At 38.9% G+C, this 12,876-nt stretch overlaps 1 protein-coding gene across 4 annotated transcripts in view; it reads left to right on the top strand.

Annotated features, from left to right (window-relative positions):
- The window catches only part of TTC6 (tetratricopeptide repeat domain 6), a 292,851-nt gene that overhangs the window by 168,961 nt on the left and 111,014 nt on the right, over positions 1-12,876 (top strand). For all 4 annotated transcript variants that reach the window (XM_077126904.1, XM_077126903.1, XM_077126902.1 and 1 more), the window contains one exon: positions 10,506-10,644. In XM_077126904.1, the coding sequence (XP_076983019.1) occupies positions 10,506-10,644 (139 nt within the window). The remainder of the gene's footprint in view (positions 1-10,505; positions 10,645-12,876) is intronic.

Genomic DNA, 12,876 nt, shown 5'->3' with positions numbered 1-12,876 from the left:
GGATGAGAATGCCACTGAACTACCATTGCACCTACCACTTTTTAGTAGCTTTTTTGGTGTGTGATATGGCACTCACACTGTTACTGCAGTCCTTTAACTGATTTCTAGAGCTTTGAGAAAGATGTTTCCACCAGTTCTTGTTTGTTGGGGATGATGCCCCACAGCATCTAACTCTGCCATTTTGATTGAGGTGGGGCCCCTCCTTCAGGCTTTTGTATCTCAAGGAGCAAGATGCATTTGCTAAGGAAGTGATAGCAAAGATTTGCTGGGGAAACTTTCCTTTTAGGGTCATGCCATGGTAGTTGGAGCTTCCATGATGGAAGTGGTCCAAGGTAATCAACGTGCCATGATGTAGCAGGCTGATCACCTCGGGTAGTAGTGCCATACTGGGGACTAACTGTGGGTCTCTGCTGCTGGCAGATTGGGCACTCTGCAGTGTCTGTAGCCAGGTCAGCCTTGGTGAGTGGAAGTCCATCTTGCTGAACCCATGCATAACTTCCATTCCTGCCATCATGCCCACTTTGTTCATGAGCCCATTGGGCAGTGGCAGGAGTGGCTGAGGAAAGAGGATGACTTGTATCTACAAGATGGGTCATTTTATCCACTTGATTATTAAAACCTTCTTCTGCTGAAGTCACCCTCTAGTGAGCATATACATGGAACACAAATGTCTTCAAGTTCTTTGCCCACTCAGAAAGATCTATCCACATACCTCTTCCCCAGACCTCTTTGTCACCAATTTTCCAGTCACACTCTTTCTAAGGCCCTGACCATCCAGCCAAACCATTAGTAACAACCCATGAGTAATATGCAAATGCACCTCTGGTCAGCTCTGCTACCTAGCAAAGTGAACAACTAGGTGCACTGCTCAAAGTTCCATCCACTGGGAGGATTTCTCCTCACCACTGTCCTTTAAGTACATGCCTGAAAGGAGTGTAGTGCTGCAGCTGTCCACTTCCAGGTAGTCCCTGCATATTGTGCAGAGCCATCTGTAAACCAGGCCTGAGTTTTCTCTTCCAAAGTCAAATGAGTATGAGGAACTTCCTGAGAGGCCATAGTTCTGGTCTGAGAAAGAGAAGTTAATGTGGCAGGAGTGGGGTCCATGGGCATTTGGGCCACTTCCTCATGTTACTTACTTGTGCCTTCAGGAACTGCTCAAACCCTGTCTCTTATATACCATTTCCATTTTATGATGGAATGCTACTGTGCACACCCAACTTTATGGCTTGGTGGATCAGACAACACCCAGCTCATGTTAGGCAACTCAGGTTTCATGGTAACTTGGTGGCTCATGATTAAGTGTTCAGTCTCTACTAAGGCCCAGTGGCAGGCTAAAAGCTGTTTCTCAAAAGGAGAGTCGTTATCTACAGAGGATGGCAAGGCTTTGCTCCAAAATCCTAAGGGTCTGCATTAGGTTCCTCCTATAGGGACCTGCCGAAGTCTCCAGACAGTGTCCCTATTTGCCACTGATACCTCCAGCACCACTGGCTATGCTGAATCATATGGCCTAAGTGGCAGAGCAGCTTGCACAGCAGCTTGGACCTATCACAGAGTCTCCTCTTGTTCTGATCCCCACTCAAAAATAAGCAGCTTTTCTGGTCACTTGGTAAATGAGCCAGAGTAGCACACCTAAATGAGGAATATGCTGTTTCCAAAATCCAAATAGGCCAACTAGTCATTGTGCCTCTTTTTGGGGCATAGGAGGGGCCAGATGTGACAGCTTATCCTTAATTTTAGAAGGGATATCTTGACATGCCCCACACCACTGGATACCTAGAAATTTCACTGAGGTAGAAGGCCCCTATATTTTTGTTGGATTTATCTCCTACCCCTTGACATGCAAATGCCTTTACAATGAGTCTAGAGTAATTACTATCTCTTGCTTACTAGGTCCAGTCAACATGATATCATCAGTATAATGGACCAGTTTGACATCTTGTGGCAGGGAGGAATGATCAAGCTCGCTTTGGACTAGATTATGACGTAGGGCTTGTGAGTTGCTATACACCTGAGGCAGGACTGTGAAAATATACTGCTGGCCTTGTCAGCTGAATGCAAACTGTTTCTGGTGGTCCTCACTGACAGCTATTGAGAAAAAAAGCATTACCAGATCAAAAGCTGCATATCAGGTACCAGACGATGTGTTGATTTGCTCAAGCAATGATACCATATATGGAACAGCAGCTGCAATTGGAGTAGCCACCTAGTTAACTTTATGATAATCCATTGTCATCCTCTAAGATCCATCTGTTTTCTGCACAGGCCAAATAGGAGAGTTGAATGGGGGATGTGGTGGGAATCACCATCCCTGCATCCTTCAAGTTCCAAAGAGTGACATTAATCTCTGCAATAAATTTCATGGGTTTCATTTCTTCTTCACTGTTTTGCTGGGTAAGGGCTATTCTAGTGGCTTCCACTTGACATTTTGTATCATAATAGCCCTCACTCCATGAGTCAAAGAACCAATGTGGGGATTCGGCCAGTTGCTGAGTATGTCGAGTCCAATAATGCCTTCTGGAACAGGGGAAATGACCACAGAATGTGTCCAGGGATCCACTGAACCCACTGTGAGATGGACCTGAGCTAAAACTCCATTGATCACTCGACCTCCATAAGCCTCTACTCTGACTGGTGGACCAGAGTGATGCTTTGGGTCTCCTGGAATTAGTGTCACTTTTAAGCCAGTGTCTAATAACCTCCCAAATATCTAATAATTTCCTTTTCCCCAGTGTACAGTCACCCTGGTAAAAAGCCATAGGTCTTCTTGGGGAAGACTGGAAGGAAGGGTAATAGTGTAAATTTTAGGCAGCATAAAAGGGTCCTTCCCCAAGGGTACCCAGCCCTCTCCTCATTTCAGAGGCTCTGAGTCAGTAAAGTGTCTCAAGTCTGGGAATTGATTAAGTGGCTGTGACTCTCTGTTTTGTAATTCAAGTTAAACTTCTTTTCACTTGACTTAGAATTCTTCTGCTTATACATCTCAAACAAGAATTTAGTAGCCTGCTCATCTATTTTACTTCTAGTTACCCCATAGTCTACTAGCCATGCCACCAGTCTCTGCGAGTCAGATTATTTTCACAGCTGCTTTGAGTCTGCTGTCCATTATAATGGCCACACCCACCTTGTCCATGGTGATTAACTGTTGCCACATGGCTTCAAGTAGGGATCCAATCATCCACATTGTGTTTAAGGGTTCCAGCTCAGTAGCAGTTCCCACAGTAATATCTGACTTACAGAGAAGGGCGACTACAGAACTTTTCAGGGATGATCGAGATAGTCTCACAAATTTATTTCTCAAGATGTCCTCTGGACATTCCTGGGTTGTGTGAACAGGTCTTCCATGATAAATCCACTCTAACATTCCAATATCTCTAAGCCTCTGGATCCCCTCATCTACATTATACCAGGGAAGTTCTGGCATTTCACTGTCAGGTAAAGTCAGCCATCTTTGATCCATGTTTTAGCCAACCATCTAAGCAAAGTGTTAATACCCTTTCTAATCCCTTGAATATTGAATGCAGAATCTCTGCTAGTGGGCCCATATCAATAAATTCAGCTTAATCTAGCTTTATATTCCTTCCACCATTATCCCACACCCTTAGTATCCACTCCCACACATAGTCCCCTGATTTCTGTCTATATAGATTGGAAAACTCATGCAGTTGTAATGGAATATAATGTACCTCCTCATGGGTGATGCTTTGCACCTCACTTTTTGGGGTCTGTTGGGACTTTAGTTTGGGACTTTAGTCTAGTTATAGGTCTTGAAGAAAAGAGAGGTGGTAGGGATAGGTCATGAAAAGAAATAGAAGTGTCTTTAAAACCAGTGACCTCAGATTGAATTCCTGTTGCAATCTCATCTGGTGAAACAAGATTAGTCACTCCAGACAGAGTTGTGAGGGCTGTTTCCCCACAGGAGGTGTTACAGGGTTAGCAGGCACTGAGGTTACTCTCATTAGTTGGCTGGCAGACTTCTCTGGGCAGGCTAGAGGTTGGGAAGCTCTTTCCTCAGGGTAGTCCATTACAGGTCAATCTAGTAAAGACTCAGCAGATTATATGGATCCTGTCTCCCCATCACCATCCTTATCAAGCCATAATCTCCATCCCACATTTCAGGATCCCATTCTTTCCCAATGAAAGCCCTTACTTTAACAGCAGACATCCTGCAAGTTTGAGATTTTAGTTTACATTTTAAATCTGCTACTCGCATGATGAAGCTCTATGTCTTGTTTTCAGAGGTCTCAAGTCTGTAACCACAGGAAGTAAGATTTTCGTTCAGGGCACACATGGAATTGTTTACATCATTCATACATTGCTTAAGGTGCAAATTTGAAGCCTTCAGCTCATTTCTTTCCTTCATCACTGTATCCAAAGTATCTAACAACAACCAGCCAACATCCTTGTGCCTCTTAATTCCACCAAGCTCTGTAAAGGTATAACAACACTCTCACCTCAAGTCTTGCTTTGTAAAAGCATACAATTAGTAGAATATAATGGTGACATTTTGTGTGTCTCCCTTGCCAACTCATGCCACAGACTGTCAGTGCCGTCTTGACTATCAGAAACAGAGTCATTATTGCCTCAGAGTCTAATCAGAGTAGAAAACCAATTGTTAAAAACCCATTTTTAATAGCCTGCTTCTTAAGCACCCCTCCCTGTACCAAGCTGTATTAGTCAGGGTTCTCTAGAAAAACAGAATCAAGAGGAGATATCTGAAAATATGAGATTTATAAAGGTGTCTCATGCAACAATGGGAATGGAAGAGTCAGAAATAGGGCAGGCTGTGAAGCTGGCAGCTCCAATGAAGGGTCTGGAAACTTCACAGAGAATGCTCACTGGCTGAAGAAGTAGTGAAAAAGTCTCTCTTCTTCCTTAAAAGCCTTCAGCTGATTGGATTATCTCCAATCTAAAACCGAGGATCTTAGATCCAGTGAGGCTGACATTCAAAACTGAGGGAGAGATTAAGACAGCTCCAGATAAGCAAAAGCAAAGGAGTTTGTGCTACTATACTTTTCCTATAAGCAACGTTAAAGGGAGCACTTCATACTGAAACTCAAGGACACTAGACAGTGGATCTAGGCAGTTTAAAGAAATAAAGACCTTCAGTAAATATAGTTATAAAGGTGTGTGGTTGTCTCATTTTTTATGTATGTAACTCCACTTTTTACTACTAACAGTTCCTAAATTTAAAATGCATAGAAAGTAATGATAAATCTATGGGTGGGGCATATAATGTAAAAGGATATAAATTATAACAAGTACAACAAAAAGGTGGGGAAACAGAGGGGCATAGGAATAGTATTGTTGTATACTATGAAGTTAATTTGGTATTAAACAAACATGATTATTGTAAATTTAAGATGTACATTTTAAGCCCCATGGTAACCACAAAGAAAATATCTAAAAAATTTATACAGAAAGCAAGGAGAAGGGACTCAAATTGGCACAGCACAAACTATCAGATAAATATGAAAGCAGGCATTAATGGAAGACTTGAGGGACAAAAAAGGTATGAGTTAAAAAAATTGCAGAAGAAATTCTCGCATTATCAGTAGTTACTTTGAATATAAATGAATTAAACTTTCCAGCCAAAAGGCAGAGATTGGCACATGACTCAAATATATGCCATTTACGAAAGACTCAAGTTAAATTCAAAGACACAGGGAGGTTGAAAGTGAAAGGATGAAAAAAACATTCAATGTAAATAGTAACCAAAAGAGAGTGGGAGTAGCTATAATTGTCTGTGATTAAAATAAAGTTTAAGTAAAAAGCGGTTACAAGGGACAAAGAAGTATACTGCATTCTGACAGAGGGTTTTTTACAGGAAGACATAACAAATATATGCATATAATAGCAGAGCTCCAAAATATGTGAAGCAAATATTGACAGATTTGAACGAGAAATAGACTCTTGTACATTAATAATAGGAAATGTCAATATATCACATTCAATAAAGTTTAGAACATCTAGACAGAAGCACAATAATAGAAGACTGGATCAGTACTAGAAACCCACCAGGCTGAACAGATGCATACAGAACACTTCACCCAGTAGGAGCAGAATGCACACTCTTCCGTAGTGCATGTGGGCCATCTCCAGGATAGACCTTATAGTAGGTCACAAATCATGTCTCAATAAAGTAAAAAATATTGATATCATACAATGCACCTTCTCTAACCACAATAGAATGAAGCTGGAAACCAGGAAGAGAGGGAGAACTGAAATATTCACAAAATATGTAGAAAATAAACAAAACACATTAAACAACCAATGGGCCAAAGAAGAAATTACGAGGGAAATTAGGAAATATCTTGAGGCAATGAAAAGGAAAACACGAACATACCAAAACTTATGGGACACAGCAAAGGCAGTGAAACTTTTAGCTGTTAATTCTTATATTAAAAAAAAGAAGCGCTTCCAAATCAGATTCCTAGCTTCGCAACTGGAGGAACTAGAAAAAGAAGAGCAAACTGAACCCAATGGGAGCAGAAAGAATGGTGAAACAAAGATTAGAGCAAAGATAAATGAAATAGGGAATAAAAAACAATATGGGGAATCAATGAAACTAAAATTTGATTTTTTGAAAGAATCAATAAAATAGATAGACTAAAAAAATAGATTAACAAAGAAAAAAAGGGAGGAATCAAATAACTAAATTCAGGAGTGAAAAAGTGGGACATTAATACCATAGAAATAAAAAGGTTTGTAAGATTATACTATGAACAACTGTACACTGACAAATTAGACAACCTAGGAAATAGACAAATTCCTAGGAACACACCAACTGCCTATACTAACTCATCAAGAAGTAGAAGATCTCAACAGACCAATAACAAGTAAAGAGTTTTAATCTGTATAGGTCCCTCTTTATATTCACTTTATATGTCTTTTACAGTAAGTGTTGCAATACAAATTTTGCAATACAAAATAAACATATTTGCATGAAGCCTGTAGGTGAGCAATTAATGACACATTCATCTTCAAATTTTTATTTATTTCATTATTTCTTTGGCTTAATTAAGACTTTTTGATAAATTGTTACCTCCTAAACATATTCTTATGCATATGTAGCTTGCAGCCTAGAAAAGAAAACTTAATTCAAAGTCAGTTTTTGTTCAGCCAAAAGAGAAAACCTTTAATGTGAGAGGGCAATTCTGTTTAGGTTCTGCCCCAGTCTAAGAAACCAAAGACCTGATCTTATATACAGAAAATCCTGAAAAAATGCAGAGCAAAGCTACTAGGGCTAATAAACGTATTCAGCAATGTGGAAGGGTCCAAGATAAACATGTAGAAACAGTAGTGTTCCTTTATTCTATATACTACTAATGAACTATCTGAAAAGGAAATTAAGAAAGAAAAATCCACTCATAATAGTAACTGAAAGAATCAAGTATATAGGAATACATTGAATCAAGGATGTAAAGGACTTATAAATGGAAAACTCCAAAACCTTTTGGAAAGAAATTAAAGAAGGCCTAAATAGTGTAAGGACATTCCATGTTCATGGAATGGAAGACTAAATATCGTTAAGATGTTAGTCCTACTCAAAGCAATTTATAGATTCCATGCAATCTGAATGAAAATTCCAAAAGCCTTCTTTGCAGAAATGAAGAGCCAATCATCAGATTTATATGGAAGGTATCTTAGGGGTCCAGAATAACCAAAGCCATCTTGAAAAAAAAAAATAAAGTTGGAGGACTCATACTCCCTCATATTAGAACTTAGTACAAAGCTACAGTAATCAAAACACCATGATACCAGCACAAGGGCCGACATATAGACCAATGGACTTGAATTGAGAGCTCAGAAATAAGCCTTCACATCAATGGCTAACTGATTTTTGACAAGGGTACTAAGTCCACTCAATGGGAAAAAAGGAATCTCTTTAATAAATGGTGCTGGAAAAATGGATATCCATATACAAAAGAATGAAGGTGGACCCCTAACTCACCGCAAATACAAAAGTTAACTAAAAATGGATCAAAGACCCAAAAATAAGAACCCAATCTACAACACTTCTAGAAGAAAAACTAGGGAAGCATCTTTAGGACCTTGTGTTAGGCAATGGTTTCTTAAATTTTACACCAAAAACACAAGCAACAAAAGAAAAAAATATTTTCATCAAAATTAAATACTTTTGTGTTCCAAGGGACTTTGTCATGAAAGTAAAAAGACAACCTACAGAATGGGAGAAAATATTTGGAAACCACTTATCTAATTCAGGTTCAAAACCAAGAATATATAAAGAAACCCTAGAGTGCAACAACAAAAAGACAAACAACCCATCAAAAAATGGGGAAAAGATTTTAACAGACATTTCTCCAAAGAAAATATACAAATGGCCCATAATCACTGAAAAGATGTCCAACATCTTAAGCCATTTGGAAAATGCAAATCAAAATCACAATGTATACCATTTCATATTCACTAGAATGGCTAATCTTAAAAAGAATGGAAAAAACCTAGTGTTGGAGAGGATATGGAGAAATAGGAACATTCGTTCACTGTTGGTGGCAATATAAAGTGGTGTTGTCTCTTTGGAAAATAATTTGGCATTTCCTCAGTAAATTACATATAGAATTACCATATGACCCAGCAATCTCATTTCTAGGTTTAGACCTAAAAGAATTCAGAGCAGGACATTGAGCAGATATCTGCACACTTACAATTGTCAAAAGATAGGAACAACTCTGGTTTATAGCATCATGATCCATTTTGTCTTCTAAGTAAAAAATGTTGCTCCGTCTCCTGGGTGTCCCCAGCACTTTCTTCCTGACTTTATTACAGTGTGTGCCTCAGCTGTGATAATATATTCACCTATGGCTGCCTGTCTCTACTGGGTTGTGAACTCCTCAGAGGTGGGGGACATCTAGTCTGTATCTCTAACATCTAACACAATGAGTGGAACTGAGGATGTGTTTTATAAAGATTTGATGATCAGAGTAAATTAATGAATAAATGATTGAGTAAATGAACAACAACAACAAAAAGATAGAAGCAACTCAAGTGTCCATTAATAGATGAATGGAGTGGGAAATTTTGGGTTGTACATATGTACATATGTACCAGAATAAGAATTTTTAAAACCATAGAACTGTACAGAACAGTCAGCAAACCCTAATGTGAGCTGTGGACTACATTTAATAGTATAATCATAGTAATATTGTTTTATTAATTGTAACAAAAATACCACACAAATGCAAATTTTAATAATAGGGAAAACCGTGTATGTGTATGGAGAATTTGAGGGAAGGCTGTACTTTCTGCATGATTTTTTTGTGAACTTTCAACTTCTCTAATAAATATATCTGAGAAGATTCAGAAAAATAATAACCCACAAAAAAGTAATTTCAACAGTGCCACCGAAGAAAGCAAGGTTGCCAAAACTGTGCTTGCCAACAGAAATATCAGCAACTTCTGCCTTCTGAAGAGTATGATATGAGCTTATCTGAGGAGTGGATCCTAAATCACATCAAGAACTCGGGCTGTAGGAGAGCTTTCCTCTCTCTATCCTCTGCAGTTTGGGAAATAACACTAGAAGAAGGGTGGAAGGAAGTCCGATAGGTGAGAAAGGATATTTTTTCATGATTCTACTCTTGGCAAGCTCTATCTCCTCCAGCCTAGCTCTTAGGGGGCCTGATTCTTTAGACCTAAGATGGTGGGATCTGAGGATTTCAGCATTGCTCATTAGTAATGAAACTCAATTAGGCTTGTGTATGCTTAATTTTCATGTTTGGTGGCTCCTAAAGTGTGATTGTTCATATAGTAGAATATCGAAAGGCAGGAGGGAATTTTGTCTCTAAACCTTGCTGTGTGAAGTTGATATACGTATAGTCTGTAAAGCTTCCTCTTTGTATTAATTTTATATGTCTTTTACACTAAGTGTTGCAATACAAATTTTGCAATGCAAAATTAACATATTTGCATGCAGCCTGTACGTGAGTAATTAATGACACATTCATCTTCAAATTTTTATTTATTTCATTATTTCTTTGGCTTAATTAAGACTTTTTGATACATTTAATACCTCCTAAATATATTCCTATGCATATGTTGCTTGCAGCCTAAAAAGGAAAACTTAATTCCAAGTCAGTTTTTGTTCAGCCAAAAGAGAAAACCTTGAATGAGAGAAGGCAGTTCTGTTTAGGCTCTACCCCACTCTAAGAAATCAAACTGTTTTCTGTGAGCTGACAGTGGGAAGCAGTTTTAGTGATCAACAAGTGGAGAACTCTTTATCTCTTTTGCAATGAGGCTTTCACGGGGGGAATTTAGTATTGCAATGTGATAAAACAAAACCATCGTGAAAGCTACCAGTAAAATACCTTCAGAACCAAACACAAATTATATCTGGATTATTTCCCATTTTAGATTGTATGACTTCTACACAGTCTGTGCTCAGTACAGATATCAAATGTTAACATGTTTATGCCGGCAGAGGTATGAAGTGAGAGCAAATATCTTATGCAGTGATTTAAAAGGGCAAATGTGTTGTTTTTATCAAATTGTAGGATGCTGCATGGAATTCCTGTTACAGGTGACAGTCAAGAATCTGCCATTGTTCCCCCAATAACAGCTGAATTACCTGCCCTGACACGAGAAACTGGGAAGTCGGCTCACAAACCACAGCTGCTGCTCTTGGGAGAGGAAGTAAGAGCTTCCTTTAATATTATTTTTTCTCTACCTCTGAGATTCTCAAACCTTTTATTCTAAGATCTTCTTTGCACTCTTAAAAATGATTGAGGCCCTCAAGGAACTTTGGTTTATGCGGGTTATAGCTATTGACATTTACAATATTAGAAATTAAAACAGAAGATATTAAAATATTTACTAATCAAAACAACTCCACTAAAAGTCTCAAATATTAACATAAAATATTTTTTTAAACCTATATTTTTGAAAACAAAATGTATAGTGAGAAAATTAGGATTGTTTAACTTTTTAAATGTCTTCTAATTGTCTGGCTCAGCAAAAGACAGCAGGAATTCTCATGCCTGCTTCCGCATTCAATTTTGTGATAGGTTGTTTTGGTTGAAATATAAGACAAAAATCTGACATCAAACAGATATGTCATTGAAAAAGGAAAGATTATTTCAGTAGCCTTTTTGTACAATACAGCAAAACATAAGAAATGGTAGTTTCTTAAAATTTGTTTGTGAGACTTCCACTTATGGGGAAGATGGAGGAGAAATATTTTTGCCTGTTCTTCTTACTAAGTACAAGTAAAAACCTGGGCAGTAATAGGATAAGAAGACTCTGAGGTGACGAGAAGTCACATTGGCTGGAGACCAGGTCCCGAGGAATGGCATAATGGTGAGTTCTCTGGGTTTTATTTTTGCTTCATATATCCTAACTTAGAGTTGAAGAAACCGGAAACGTCAACAGGTAAAGACAAAAATAAGCCCCAGCAAAACCCTGCTCTCTCTAGCCAAAGGATCAGGCACGGGGCTGTGTAGCATGACAGAAAACGTTTAGACAATAGCTAGTACACTCCAGTCAAACCCCATAGTCAAAATCTGTGGTTCCACCTGTCCCCACCCCAGCAAATCCTGCTCGGTGAGCTTAGACTTCCACTCTCTCCAGACTGTAATGAGGTGTCTCGACTTTCTTTTTAGGGTGATGTGTCAGAGAAGGCTGAGTACGTTGTTGAGACTTGCATCCTAACAGGGCAGTCAGTGGAGCCCACTTGGGGAACCTGGGCTTCCACCCCCAGCCAGCACCCCTTTACCCTCCTCTGCTCTGGTTATGTCCGAGGAGGCTCAGTGGGGAGTCAGGACTTTCACCATCCCCCATGTAATGAGGTCACTCCCATGGGGTCAGTAATGGGGAGCAGCAGTGAGGCATTCCCCCTGTTCCCAGCTAGGAGGTGCCAATGGAGGCTTGGTGGAAAGCCAGAATTTCCAACCCACCTAGCAGGAGCAAGGAGCCCTTCCCCTCCTCCTTGGCTCAAAATCAGGGTAGATGGAGTAGGAAGCAGGACTTCTCCCCTCACCAGAAGTGGTGAGGCAGCGCCGCTCCTTCCCCTGTCAGAATGGTTTCAGAGGAAGCCAACTAAAACAGAAGGCTTAAATAACATACAGAGTCCCTCACAACATAACGCTCAAAATATGCAGGTTTCAAGTACAAATGACTAATTATAACAAGAACCAGAAAAACCTTACACTGAATGAAAAAAGACACTCAAAAGATGTCAACAGATGAGATTAAGAGACATTAGAATTATCTGACAAAGAATTTAAAGTAGCATAAAAAATGCGTCCACAAGCAATTATGAGCATGCTTGCAACAAGTGAAAAAATAGAAAGATTCAGCAAGGAAATAGAAAGCATTAGTAAATAAATAGAAGATATAAAGAAGAGGTAAATGCAAATTTTAGAATTAAAAATGCAGTAACTGAAATTAAAAGCTCAGTGAATGGGCCCAAAAGTAGAATGGTGGAGAAAGAGAAAAAGAAATTGGTGAACTTGACAGAACAACATAAATTACCCAATTTGAACAACAGAAAGAAAATAGACTGGAAAAACAATTAAAATATTAGGGGCTGGTGGATATAACAAAAGATTTAGCATTTTTGTCATTGGAATCCTAGAAGGAAATGAAAAAGAGAGGAAATAGACTGAAAAAGTGCCCAGGAAAAAAAAATGACATCAGGACACATAATGGTCAAACTTATGAAACGTTAAGACAAAGTAAAATCTTGAAAGCAGGAAAATACAAATGACATGTTTACTATAGGGGAAAAATAATTTGAATGGCAGTGGATTTCTCACCAGAAGCCACAGAAAATTATGTGTTGGAGGAATAGGAATACTTATTCAATGTTGGTGAAAATATGAAATGGTGTAGCCACTGTGGAAGACATTTTAGCGGTTCCTCAGAAAG

This window comes from Tamandua tetradactyla, chromosome 14 (genome assembly GCF_023851605.1).
Source record: "Tamandua tetradactyla isolate mTamTet1 chromosome 14, mTamTet1.pri, whole genome shotgun sequence".
Taxonomy (NCBI): Eukaryota; Metazoa; Chordata; class Mammalia; order Pilosa; family Myrmecophagidae; genus Tamandua; species Tamandua tetradactyla.
Note: the sequence above shows the minus strand (reverse complement) of the source record. Positions and strands in the feature narration are given on the sequence as shown.